Below are 14,430 nucleotides of genomic sequence, written 5' to 3' on the forward strand. Positions count from 1 at the left end.
ACCCGGGACCGCCGCGGTTCAGAGGGGGGCCGCCGCGCGGCCCCGCTCTGAACTTCCTTACCGGCAATAGGGCGTACCTATACGCCCTTTGTCGTTAAGGGGTTAACCCTTCAAGGGGAAGGAGGTGGGGTGATATGGGGTGATATGCTGTGAGGGCTAGTACGGGTAATTTGTGTGCCAGAGGTGATTTCTTTTTACACTCCCTTTAAAAGGGCCAGTTCACACAGAGCAAAACTGGCGGAATTCCGCGGTGGAACCGTCTATGGGAGGCTGGTGCGCCTCCTCTCTGTGTGCAGAAGAATGGACATGTCAATTCTTCCGATGGAGAGGTGCAGAGAAAGGAGGCGCACAAGCCTCCCATAGACTGCCAGTATGACATGGAAGCTGGCGGGATTCTGCTGCAAATTGTGAACTGGCCCTAAAACCTTAAAAATTTTGACGTTACTAGACACACTTACCGGTAAGTATAAGGCCCAATTTCATCGACTACAGGCTTCTCTCCATCCAGGACCTCCAGTGGGTTAGTTACATTAAAAAAATAAAACTGCATGTATATTGGAGGAGGAGGAGCGACCCAGTTATTGTAGGCCTCAGTCCCATTCTTTAATATTGTAGCCTGAAATAAAATGGACAGAAATTTTACCCTAAATGTAACTAATCTGTAAGAAAATGCAACAACAATATAACAGTATGACATATATAGCGATATATATAAGGTTATATATCCTTATTGAAATTTGTATTGAGGTGTGTAGCCAGGAGAGACTATTTCAGATCTCTTTCTATAGGTACAGTGGGGGTACAGGGTTGTATTATGGCTTTTTTGGTCAATTCTAAGAAATTACTTATACAGCCATCTTATACAGCCTAATGTAATCCTAATGCCTACTGACTGCTAGCTCAGCAGGAGAAACAAGACTGAGGAACCTAAGAGGGTTAATCTGAGGTAAAGTTGCTGATGAACTCACCGTGATTAACCCTCCCAGCATAACAAAGTTGTTACAAAGTTGCAGATAAAGCCAGGGCTTGTTTACATCGGCTGTCTCAGAAGTGAGGGGAGGGGAGGGGAGGGGAGGGGGGGGGGGAGACGGAAAGAAAAGCTCACACACAGAAAGCAGCAGCTCAGAACTTATGAAAAGTTATGTTTAAGTGGAATACCGCTTTAACAAATATAAACCTAGAGCTACCATTACACAAACCTAATGTTTCATAAATGAGTGAAATAGTATACTTACCCGTTCCCTTGTCCCCTTTTCGCTGCCTTACTGATATCTCCCCGCCTGCTGCTGAGACGTCATGGTCCCCCTGATGGATTGCCTGCTCAGCCAATCAGTGACTGGGGCTTGACACCGCTGCAGTCACTGAGTGGCTGAACGGACAATCCCTCAGTGGGACCACAACGTTTCAGCAGCTGTATGTGACATACTCGGATGCCAGCTGAGAATGGCATCGGGTGGCTGTCCGAGAGACTGGATCAAGTAAGTATACGTTCTTTATTATGTTTCCACCTGGCCTTCCACTGATTTTTACATTTTGTGGGACTTCCTTTTTTTAAAAGGCTATTCCCCATCTGGGGCATACCTAACAGATTACGGGAAGTCTGTCTGCTGCCCCCCCCCCCCATGATCTTGAGAATTGGGAACCAAGAAATGCGCACATGCACACCGCAGCTCTATTCAGCTCTATGAAGCCGAAAGCTGTACATACATACTGTGTGTATATATATATATAAAATTATACTGTTTTAAAACTGACAGATTGTTTGATTGCCTTGAGGTGGATCGGGCAGGAAGCAGAAGTGAAAGTGCTTCCTTTATATTTCCCATTCCTTTTAAATCCATAACTTTTTGGCTCAAAAACTGCAATGTGTGACACCAGCCTAAAGGGGATTTCCGGCCATAAAAGACAGATGAACCAGCAGGATAGCACCTGCACTGATCAGCTGTTCGGTGCCTGCACTAAACAGGGAAGGGGACTGGAAGAAGTGTGTCTCAGTTCATTGTGTAAGGGTATGTTCACACTATGGAATCAGCGCAGTCTCTGGTTGAAGCTCCACCCATCCAATAGACTCAATGATATTCACTGCAAATTTCACCGCTTGCCCAAAGGATCGACATGTCAGTGTAGTGTCATTGTACCCTAAAGGGCCAGTTCACGCGGAGTAAAACTGACGGAATTCTCCACTGCGGAATATCTCCGTGTCATACTGGCAGTCTATGGGAGGCTTGTGCGCCTCCTCTCTCCACGCGAAAGAATTGACATGTCAACTCTTCCGAGCGAAGAGGCGCAGAGAGAGGAGGCGTGTGCGAGCCTCCCATTGAGTGCCAGTATGACACAGAGGCTGGCACCATTTTACGCCACAGAATTCCGCCAGTTTACTCCGTGTGAACTGGCCCTAACAGTGGTGACCTGTAACTGCAGCTCAGCTCCCATGAACAAGCTGTAGTTACTGGGGGATACCGCTAAATAGTGAATGAAGACAAAATCCATGGACTATGTTGTGCGGGTGCCGATCAGTGACTCATGAGGTATCATGTGGATAGTGTAAACTGAAACTAAATGGCTTAGGGAACCTGTCACCACTCCGACTTGTCTTTTGCAGAAAATACTTGTATTCCCCTTAATACAACTATTCTTGAACATCTTCTCTAATAGTTTTGTGATGTGTCCTTCCTCTTTTTTTTTCTCCTAGATATGTATGGCTAAATAACCAACTGGGTGTTACCAACTGTGTCCCTACCCAGTCTGATACTGTCAGCTCTGATTGGCTAGTGTCAGCATAGGGACACACCCAATTGGTAAAACCCAGTTGGTCATTGAGTCATACATATCTAGTAAGAATAAGGCTACATTCAAACGTACGTTGTTCTGTCCGCAATTGAGTACAGAACATAGAACCAATGGTATTCAATGGCCCCGTTCACATGTCTGTACGGGTGTATGGGGCCGCAATCCGTGCCGCAAAAAAAGGACATGTAATGCGGATCTCATTTTGCAGCTCGTATCGCTATGCTAATGAAGCACGGAGCACTACAGATGCACATTCATAGTGCAGGCCGCGGTCACGGGCTGCACTACGGATGTGTGAATGTAGCCTAACTGAGGAACTGTTAAAGGGGTTATCCAGCGCTACAAAAACATGGCCAGTTTTACCCTCTCTTGTCTCCAGATTGGGTGGGGATTTGAAACTCAGTTCCATTGAAGTAAATGGAGCTTAATTGCAAACCACACCTGAACTGGAGACAACAATAGCGGGTAACGTGGCCATGACACCTGAACTGGAGACAAGAGAGGGGGGGAAAAGTGGCCATGTTTTTGTAGTGCTGGATAACCCCTTTAACAGGCTTATTTATTCCTGTGACAGGATGCACCAAATCTTGTCATTTTACTCCAAAGTCTGAGAAAATGCAGACTGCTAGATTCCCATTCTGTTCATGGGCGAAAGAGCTTTTTGTCCAAGGATTCTTAACATGGCCCACTACTTTACAGATAACGGAATTGTCAATTACAATAATCACATGAGATGCATGATAGCAAATAGATGTTGTTATGTAGTACATTTCACCATTCAGCATTTCCTTACAGTTATCAAAAATCATCACTCTGGCGGTACAAGTTAAAAAGCTTGTTCATCGCCTTTTTCACATGAATATGGAATGTGGTCACCCACTTCCTGCAGCAACTAGGCAAGTTGCTAGGCAACGGCCCAAGCATACCCAGGCAGTGTCTAACCAACAAAGTCCTTAAAGGCTATATAGAGTATGCTATCACCTAGATTTTATTTCCCTGATCAGATACCTCACACCTGTGAAACCCTCCAACGCACGTTTCAACAGTCCTTCCTCAGGAAGGACTGTCCAAACATGCGTTGGGGTGTTTTAGAGGTGCGAGGGTGGCACAGTTGACACTATTGCAAGTATCATGTTCTATTGATCAGTTACCATAGGGTGGGCTATGTGTGTTTTGCACTTTAGTCGACCTGTGAGATTCCTGCACTTAGCACTTTACAACCATAGTAGTTCTGTGTGAGATGCAGGCATAGTCAGATTCTTTCTTGTCTTTTAGGATCATACGCGTGTCTACACATGTGGGATCCTTGCGATTGCCACTGACTGACTATGCACCAGATCTTATTTCTTAGCACTATTGTTTTACTTAAAGGGACAGTGTGCAATAAATGGTTATTTACTTTTTTGTGTATCGCCTTAACCCTGCCCTGCTGCTAGTCTGTTTTACCTCCAGTAGCATCATTTTTTTAATGTTTTGTCATATAATAATATTTGTCATTATTTGGATAAGTCAGGGGCGGCTCTTGTGTTTTGCATATTTGGGGCTATTAATAATTACCATATGAGCCTGATTTATTTCTCCATGTATATACAATTTGGGTAAATATTCACCTCCTCAGGCTTGGTACAATGGAGTATAATGTACCTGCCATTACCAGTGGTGACAGCCAAAGATCCTACACATATACAACAACAGGGCATATCCACGCCGCTTGTGGGGGAGTGGGAAGGAAATTAAAACTTTTTTTTTTTTTTTTTTTTTGGGGGGGGGGGGGGGGGGGTCTAATTATCTGGCTTTATTTAAAGGGACACCTCTAATTTAAAGGAACAGTGAGTTATAAAAAAATAATAATTTTCAAGTGACTATTCACGATACTGACCTTCTTGACCTGGCCCTCCACTGTATCCATGAAGGTGTGAGCCAGTAGCAGCACAATACTGGCGATGAGGAGTAGTAGAGACAGGGCACCGCATGTGTACATCGCCCAGCGCGCCATGCCCCCTCACCAGCCGCGGCCCCGGAGACAGCAGAGGACGAGCAGCCAGATCTACCGCATGCAGAACGCTCCCCTGCTGCCGGTGTGGACGGGGCTCTGCTGCTGCTGCTGTTTACAGGTCACAGGCTCCCGGTGACGCCCCGTGCAGGGAGCAGTGTCCGCCCAGCTCTCCGCTCCCGTGTGCGGCCGTCAGGCTCCTCGCCAGCATTCTGCCCGATCTGCAGAGTTTCGTTTTCCAGGGATGAGGTTCTCTTCCTCCCGAATGTCGCAGATCAGTGACGACTGCTGGATAGGAGGCTGAGAGACTGCTGGAGGGAGGCTGAGAGACTGCTGGATGGGAGGCTGAGAGACTGCTGGAGGGAGGCTGAGAGACTGCTGGAGGGAGGCTGAGAGACTGCTGGAGGGAGGCTGAGAGACTGCTTGATGGAGGCTGATAGACTGCTGGATGGAGGCTGAGAGACTGCTGGAGGGAGGCTGAGAGACTGCTGGAGGGAGGCTGAGAGACTGCTGGATGGGAGGCTGAGAGACTGCTGGATGGGAGGCTGATAGACTGCTGGAGGGAGGCTGAGTGACTGCTGGAGGGAGGCTGAGAGACTGCTGGATGGGAGGCTGAGAGACTGCTGGATGGGAGGCTGAGGATAGACTGCTGGATGGGAGGCTGAGAGACTGCTGGATGGGAGGCTGAGAGACTGCTGGAGGGAGGCTGAGAGACTGCTGGATGGGAGGCTGAGGATAGACTGCTGGATGGGAGGCTGAGAGACTGCTGGATGGGAGGCTGAGAGACTGCTGGAGAGAGGCTGAGAGACTGCTGGAGGGAGGCTGAGAGACTGCTGGATGGGAGGCTGAGAGACTGCTGGAGGGAGGCTGAGAGACTGCTGGAGGGAGGCTAAGAGACTGCTGGATGGGAGGCTGAGAGACTGCTTGATGGGAGGCTGAGAGACTGCTGATAGACTGCTGGATGGGAGGCTGAGAGACTGCTGGATGGGAGGCTGAGAGACTGCTGGATGGGAGGCTGAGAGACTGCTTGAGGGAGGCTGAGAGACTGCTGGATGGGAGGCTGAGAGACTGCTGGGTGGGAGGCTGAGAGACTGCTGGAGGGAGGCTGAGAGACTGCTGGAGGGAGGCTGAGAGACTGCTGGATGGGAGGCTGAGAGACTGCTGGAGGGAGGCTGAGAGACTGCTGGATGGGAGGCTGAGAGACTGCTGGAGGGAGGCTGAGAGACTGCTGGAGGGAGGCTGAGAGACTGCTGGATGGGAGGCTGAGAGACTGCTGGATGGGAGGCTGAGAGACTGCTGGATGGGAGGCTGAGAGACTGCCGGATGGGAGGCAGAGAGACTGCTGGTGGATGGGAGGCTGAGGATAGACTGCTGGATGGGAGGCTGAGGATAGACTGCTGGATGGGAGGCTGAGGATAGACTGCTAGATGGGAGGCTGAGGATAGACTGCTGGATGGGAGGCTGAGGATAGACTGCTGGATGGGAGGCTGAGGATAGACTGCTGGATGGGAGGCTGAGGATAGACTGCTGGATGGGAGGCTGAGGATAGACTGCTGGATGGGAGGCTGAGAGACTGCTGGTGGATGGGAGGCTGAGAGACTGCTGGTGGATGGGAGGCTGAGAGACTGCTGGATGAGTGGCTGAGAGACTGCTGGATGAGAGGCTGAGAGACTGCTGGTGGATGGGAGGCTGAGAGACTGCCGGATGGGAGGCTGAGAGACTGCCGGATGGGAGGCTGAGGATAGACTGCCGGATGGGAGGCTGAGGATAGACTGCCGGATGGGAGGCTGAGGATAGACTGCCGGATGGGAGGCTGAGGATAGACTGCCGGATGGGAGGCTGAGGATAGACTGCCGGATGGGAGGCTGAGGATAGACTGCCGGATGGGAGGCTGAGGATAGACTGCCGGATTGGAGGCTGAGAGACTGCCAGATGGGAGGCTGAGAGACTGCCGGATTGGAGGCTGAGAGACTGCCGGATGGGAGGCTGAGAGACTGCCGGATGGGAGGCTGAGAGACTACTGGATGGGAGGCTGATGATAGACTGCTGAATGGGAGGCTGATGATAGACTGCTGGATGGGAGGCTGATAGACTAGTGGATGGGAGGCTGAGAGACTGCTGGATGGGATGCTGAGAGACTGCCGGATTGAAGGCTGAGAGACTGCCGGATGGGGGGCTGAGAGACTGCCAAATGGGAGGCTGAGAGACTGCCGGATGGGAGGCTAAGAGACTGCTGGATGAAGGCTGAGAGACTGCCGGATGGGAGGCTGAGAGACTGCCGGATGGGAGGCTGAGAGACTGCTGGATGGGAGGCTGCTGATAGACTGCTAAATGGGAGGCTGATGATAGACTGCTGGATAACTGAGCATACCTGCGCTGTGTAAGAGCAGCCTAATACTTTTGCAGTGTTGTACATGGCCCAATCATAGTTATACGATGCACTTCTATCAGCTCTCTACAAATTGCCCATTGTGAAAGAAAGAGAAGATTAACAGAAAAACATTACTTCAGTTTATTGTCCGATTATTGGCCATGATTTTTCTTTTTTATTTTATTGAAAATAGGCAAAAGAGACGCAATGTCTTACATTATTGACAGCAGTATTCGGATTGCCTGACGGGAGGCTGAAAAGGAAAGAAAAGATACAGAATACCCATTTAATGATATTACACCGTATTGTAATAAAGAACATAAATTCCATTCTCCAACAGGCCTAGATATGCGGCACAATAAAGATAAACAATATCAAAACTCAATCCTTCTCTTATTAACCCTCCCCCCCCTCTTCCTCTTTTGTCCAAATGAAGCGTTCCTCAATTAGTCCTCCTGTCTGGTAACTGTAATTTACCTAAAGAATTCTTTAATGGCTCCTTATTATACCACTCCGTGCATCTGAAAATTATCACAAGATTCTATGGCCGGGCCGATTCAACGTTCCGCTGAAAAAATGGACATGTCTATTCTTCCGGCACAACGTGGAATCGACACGGCCATAGAATGGTGTCTATGGATCCGGAAGATATGCTGGCGGCCGTGAACGGGTATGAGTTACGAAATCCATCAGAACTTCTCCACGCGGGTTTCGTAGTGTGAACCTACCCTTACATGGAGCATTTGCTGTCTTAGAGTATGTGCACACTACGGATTCCGCGGAATCTGCGGCAGGTGATCCACCCCGATTACGTTGTGTGCACATACCCATAGGCCAGTTTCACACGTTACAGATCCTCAGCGGATTCTTAGCAAAATCAGGTGCGGATCCGTTACGTGTGAAATAGGCAGCCCTAGGGTGGCATCCTTTTCTCCAGATGCCCGAGTTGAATGCTAAGCATTTGGGTTCAGCCACGCAGCCGAACACGGGCACTTTTCTGACGCTCGCTCACTACTATTATCTAACGGTGTCAGCAGTTTGGAACGTGAATTGTAGCTGACAGATTCCCTTTAAAACAGGGATACAATTGAAACACTGTATTGTTTTGTGTATTTAAAAAAAAAAAAAAAAAAAAAAAACAAAGAAACACGTATAAACAATCAAACTAACATGTACAAAAAATTTACATCTCAAGTTTCTCAAATCCGGAGTTGATTTTATGTGTTGGATGACAACCAGTTTTGTCCTGTAAGGTCATCCATGTACTTCCTATAGACCTCTTAAAGGGGTTATCCAGCGCTACAAAAACATGGCCACTTTTCCCCCTACTGTTGTCTCCAGTTCAGGTGCGGTTTGCAATTAAGCTCCATTTACTTTAAAGCAACTGATTTTCAAACCCCACCCAAACTGGAGACAAGAGAGAGGGAAAGGGGCCATGTTATTGTAGCGCTGGATAACCCCTTTAACTGGTAGATACTCAAGCAGCATGGTGCAAAAAAAATGTGAGTGGCCTTTCTGAGGAAAGTATCCTATATAAACAGTGACTCTAATAGTCTGGTCTTATATATTATGGTGACAGTATTGCTTCACATCTTTCTGCCAGACAGGTTATTGCCTCTTGTAGAATAGTCTGTGGTAAGCATGGGTAAACTGTGGTAAGCTGCATTCCCACAAGAGAATGTGGTCGAAACTTCTTCACCAATAGCCGTGTGATGTTGCAGATTATCCAGAAAATCCCTGTTTACATAGGGTCATTTGCGGATACCAATACGGGGATGAGCAAACAATGATTTTATTGGCAGCGCAAAAGATACGATCGGCTGACAAATAAAGATGAGCGAACCTGGAGCATGCTCGAGTCCATCCAAACCCGAACTTTCGGCATTTGATTAGCGGTGGCTGCTGAAGTTGGATAAAGCCCTAAGACTATGTGGAAATCATGGATATAGTCATTGGCTGTATCCATGTTTTCCAGACACCCTTAGGACTTTATCCAACTTCAGCAGCCACCGCTAATCAAATACCGAATGATCAGGTTCGGATGGACTCGAGCATGCTCAAGGTTCGCTCATCTCTAGTGATGAATCTTCTTAGGCCATGTTCACACATGATGTTTTTGCCAAAATTTTTGTAAAGTAAAGGCATGATGGTGCTATTTTACCATGATGGCTCTAATTTCCATCTAATAAGGATCTACTTCCACAGAAAACATGAACAATGGTTTTGTAACAAAGGACAATACCTTTAAATAGGCACTGTTGTTCCAACTAAGGGTATGTGCACACTATGGAATCCTGACAGAACACCTGCCATGGGCGCAACCCATTGCTCCTATAGGCCTCATTCTGTGGTTTGCCAGATTCCGCCATCCGCCCGAAGAATTAACCCGCTCATTCGCACGGAAATGCGCATGTCCGCAAGCGGGTGCGAGCTGCGGAATCCATGGCGGGTTTTCTGTCGGGATTCTGTGGGACTTCACGTGTTAGGCCCACTTGGCCAGTCAGCGGCTGTCTGGCTGAGCGGGCCTGACACGTCACATCCCAGGTGTCCAGGGGACTGGAGCAAAGGACAATGGACCCCAGAGCTGAAGCCAGGGAGGAAAGTGCACGTTGGTATGTTCAGATACGTCCTCCCAGCTGTTTTGAAAAAAAGAAAGTCTGTGTCTGGACTCCTTTAAAGAGGTATTGCAGGAAGAAAATCACTTTTCCCCTATCACCAGGGGGGAAAAGTGGGAGATCGTGGGGGTATGACCTCTGTACCCCCACCGATCTCCATATTGGGCCCCGACAGCTCTGTTATGAATAGAGGCGTGGTTACCGACGGAAAGAGCCCAGTACAGCTCTCTGACGGCGTACTGGTGGCTATTAATAATATTTTTAAAAGTGTAGGAAATTAGAGGGTACTGGTAGGAGGAGTTTCTTTGGATAACCAAACTTTATTCACTATTTATGGCTAACAATACAAGGAGCTTTGCAGCTAGTGTGTAGTATGCGCTATGATACAGAGGGTTCTATGCCTTCCTGGGCACTGGTTGCTCCTTCTGTGAAAAACCTAAGCAATAACAGCCGTCAACGCCTTCCGCCCTTTTCCAAGATGGCGAACGCGTGTTGACGTTAAGCGTCACCGCCTTGGGGGGGGTCACATGTCGTGCGTGCGCACGCGCAATGCCAAGTTTACGTCCTGTCGTTCAGTGAAGCGCGTTTTTTTCACGTCGCTTGCTTTCCTCCTAAACTGCTGTGTGGCCCGGCAGTAACATGGCGTTTAACTTTGGAAGCACGACAGGGACCACAGCCAACCAAGGTAAGGGAGAGGAGCGGAGAATAGATAGAGGAGAAAGACGCGATATGATTGATGGTGTGTACTGGAGCATGGTAGAGCACAGCGTTTCTCTACTGTGTGCGGTCCTGCTCACTATGTCTCTTATGGCAGCTACCTCCTGGTATTCTCCTCCTTGTTTCAGTCATGGAAGCGTGTAGTAGACAGGACCTGTCACGTGGTAGGGGTCATGGTGAAGTCCCATCACACCTTACCTAGGACTGCAGGTTACATGGCACCTCCTGAGGTCTGGGGAAATAACACATTGCACTTAGCATAATTCTTTTAGGACAGGGAACCTTTGCCCCTGCAGCTGCTGCAAAACCCAAGGCATGATGGGAATTGTAGTTTTGCAGCAGTTGGAGGATTAGGATGTCTGAATAAATGGTCTGCAACATCTGGATGATGGTTTCCAGTCACTGACAACAAGCAGAGGTCTTAAATATCGTAAATGCAGTGATCGCCCAGAAATAAAGCAGTGACTCAACATTTGGTCTTGTGGTGTTTCGGGGTCCTGGATGAAGGGAGCGAACATAACATAACATAACTCAGCTGTGCTGAGTAAAATGACTGGTGTTAGAAAGTTATATAGATTTATTTACTTCCATAAAAAAAAAAATTCTTCCGTCTTCCAGTACTTATCAGCTGCTGTATGCCCTGCAGGAAGTGGTGTATTCTGTCCAGTCTGACACAGTAGTGCTCTCTGCTGCTGGCAGGCCCACCTCCACTACTTCACCGCCAGGAGTAGACCAGCGTCCTATGCAGTTCAAAAAAAAATGTGGTGCTGGTGCCAATCCATGTAAATATAAGAAAGGCAATGTATCGGTGGTACGTTCGCTTTGAAGGGAACCAATCAGAATAATTGGGCTAATATTCTTCCATGGAGTAGTCAACATGCTCAGCGGGATGATTGAGAGGCTGATAATCATTCCCGCAGACAGGCAGAACGCTGTGACTAGACACGGGCAGGTAGCCCAGATGACTACTACCCCGCCTGTGTCTGTCACGAGCCTGGGGAATAGAAGTCATTTTTCCCCGGTATAAAGATCCTGCTGCAGCTGTGGTCGTTACGTGCTGCAGCAGGAGCTTTATACATTGCTCTCGGGAACCATATCAGCCCGATTGGACTGATTGGTTCCCTTTAACCTTCGGCCCCCTCTGCTGGTATTCATTAAGAGGGGAATTCTGGGGGTATTAGTCCACCACACACCTCATTAGCATATGAGTTAAAACTCCTAATATCGCAGAAACGGCCCTGAGGATGACGCTAAGAAACTTGCCTTCATCCTTGGTGCCCGTGTGCAATAGAGAGATATCAGCAGGTTAGGTGCGTCTAAGCTGCTCATAGTCTCCATTTAATTAATAAAGGTTGTTCGTTACCACGTTCTGTACGTGTACAGCTGCATCTGTCATCACCTTGTTATGGCCTCCATCATTGTAGCCATGTAAAAGTGGTCTAAGGAAGTATGACTGGTGCACTGGCAACAGGACAAGGGGGCCCAAGGTTCGTTCATGCACGTGTGTAATGAGGGCTAGCCATATGGTCTGATTCTATAGGAAAACTACTGGAGACCTTACTATGTTATGATAAGAGTGTCACCGCAGACAGTGCCTTACAGGGATCAGTCTCCAGACCTCTCTCATGAATAATCATCTAAGCTGATTTATGACCCAAACAGACTTGACCTTTTGATATGGTGGTCACCAGCGGTGAACCATTCCAGTTTATTGATCATCACTTTAGATACATTTGTGCTTACACATGATTGGCTGTATTGGTAACTCACTTTATATCAATATATCTAACAGGTACAACAGGTTTTTCCCTGGGAAGCTTTACTCCAAAAACAACTGCATCAGGTTTTGGCTTTGGCACAACTACTACCACAGCGTCCTCCACAGGATTTGGCGGTAATGGCGTTGTTTTATGATTTATATGTATGCATTAGTTTACTTTGTCTCCATCTGGTATCCAGGCTCTCCGGATGACAAGTTATCTGCATAGAGCTGCTCATCTATCAAGTAATCATATGTTTTATTCTTGCTACTAAAACCCTTCAGTGGGATAACACCTTTATTAACCAATGGAGGTTATGTCTTTCCTTCTTTTTTTTTATTTTTTTTTTTATATACTTTTCATTTAAAGCAGTTATTTCAGTAGCAATTGCTAGATCTTTTTTTTTCTTCTTTGCAGGAAAGTATTGTAGGAAAGTATTGTATTAAAGGGGTGTATTTTCATATATGCCTGGGGAGGGGTTGCTTGAAATTAATAGTTACACTTGCCTCCCACCGCAAATGTAACAGTGCGATTGCTTCTGGGGCTGTGACTATGACCCCCTCAGCCAATAATAATAGAAATAAAAAATAACACCACTTCCAAGGTAACCCCTTGTGTGGTTTATAGCAACTGCAGCATCCAGACTGTTAGATGTCAGATGCCAGGCCTGTCAGGTTTCTGAATGGACCCAGTTGACTGCATGGTTGGTTTTCATGGCAGGTACACTTCAGTACGTAGACATTGCAGTGTCCCCTTAACATCTCTGTGACTTATCAGGAAGCCTTTCAGGAGGCTCCAAGAAACGATCAGTGTGTCTTAATCTTAAAAACATAGGAGGAAAAATATAAAACATACTCACCTGCTGCAGACTGCAGCGGAGTCCTCCTCCAGCTTCTCCCTTTGTTTTCGGGTTTTGCGAGCACACTAGTGATGTCACTCATGCGCCGCAACACTGGGGTGGGCTGGGGTAGAGGGGTCTTCTGTGGCCAGGGGCATAATGCTGCCCTCAGCCAGAAATGTGATTGATAGGGTCAGGAGCCAATGGCTCCCGGCCCTGTCAAACACATCTCCGCATGTAACTGTATGCGCTCTTGATAAGGAGTGTGTACAGTGAAAGGGTCAGCCTAAAAACCCTGTGGAACTTGCTCTGGCCTGGCAGCCAAACAAAGCATCTGGAATTATGGACAGTTTCCAGATGGAATTCTGTGGGGCACCCTTGCCAGAATTCTGGACAATTATAGAACTTGTCCTATAATTTCTGGACCCATTTCACAGCATGCACAGTCGTCAGGAAAAATACAACCGTATGGGTCAGGGAATTATCCGATTTTCCTAATATGAAATCCGGATTGATTTTTCCTGAAGTGTGAAAGGGGCCTGAACAATCACTTATGTGACTAAAATGTAAAAAAAGACCATCTTCCTCTCTCTTTATTTTTAAATAAGAGACTCTAAACCACAAGTAAAAGTGACACAATCTGTATAGTTGCATGTGTATCTGTCCAAATGAAATTTAAACAATACCCAGTGCCAGAATTGTTGCTGTTTGCACCCTACTCTAAAATACCAATATAAATAACGTTGCGAAATAAAGAGCCTTCCCATATGTGATCTGTAGATGGGAAAGGTAAAAAGGTTGCAGGGGTCAGAATAAGGCATTGCAAAACAATTTCTTTCAAGTTTTATTTTTTTATATTTAGAAAAAAAAAAAAAATATAGCAAATAAATGCTCCTCACACCTTTTTGGTTGTGTCTTATTTAAATTTTGCCCTGCAATTTTCTTTTTTTTTTTTTCTTCTGGAAGAAAGTGGCTGTGCTTTTTCTGAAGCTGGATAACCCCTTAGGATGCTTTCACATGTACCGGATCTGCAGCAGATTTGATGGCGCAGCTTTGAAGCTGCATATTCAAATCTGCGTCATCAAATCTGCTGCAGATCCTGTGCGTGTAAACGCACCCTTAATCAGGCAGTGCCGCTATTAGGGGGCAGATTCTGATAGGGTTGAAGTGCTGCAGAGAAGTGTCATAGACAATATCTCATGCATCACCACTCTTCCAGCTGTGTATATGTGGTAAGCCTGTGAAAGGCCTTCTCTAGTGCTGAGCCTTCATGTAACAATGGGAATGTGCTGTACATGTCACTTTATCACTCATATCTGTACATTTTATTTATCTTGTCCTCTTCT

General features: G+C 47.1%; 2 protein-coding genes across 2 annotated transcripts in view; one reads left to right on the forward strand and one right to left on the reverse strand.

Moving 5' to 3' along the window:
* SCARB2 (scavenger receptor class B member 2) overlaps positions 1–5,064 on the reverse strand; it is a 39,333-nt gene extending 34,269 nt beyond the window's left edge. Inside the window, exons 1-2 of the mRNA XM_069978247.1 lie at positions 4,670–5,064; positions 459–616 (exon numbers count right to left, since the gene is read on the reverse strand). Coding sequence (XP_069834348.1) covers positions 459–616; positions 4,670–4,786 — 275 coding nt within the window. The 5' untranslated portion in view covers positions 4,787–5,064. The remainder of the gene's footprint in view (positions 1–458; positions 617–4,669) is intronic.
* A 5,263-nt stretch (positions 5,065–10,327) lies between these two features.
* Positions 10,328–14,430, forward strand: part of NUP54 (nucleoporin 54) — a 36,078-nt gene continuing 31,975 nt past the window's right edge. The window contains exons 1-2 of the mRNA XM_069976734.1: positions 10,328–10,454; positions 12,279–12,380. Of these exons, the coding sequence (XP_069832835.1) occupies positions 10,409–10,454; positions 12,279–12,380 (148 nt within the window). The 5' untranslated portion in view covers positions 10,328–10,408. The remainder of the gene's footprint in view (positions 10,455–12,278; positions 12,381–14,430) is intronic.

This window comes from Dendropsophus ebraccatus, chromosome 7, assembly GCF_027789765.1.
Source record: "Dendropsophus ebraccatus isolate aDenEbr1 chromosome 7, aDenEbr1.pat, whole genome shotgun sequence".
Lineage (NCBI taxonomy): Eukaryota > Metazoa > Chordata > Amphibia > Anura > Hylidae > Dendropsophus > Dendropsophus ebraccatus.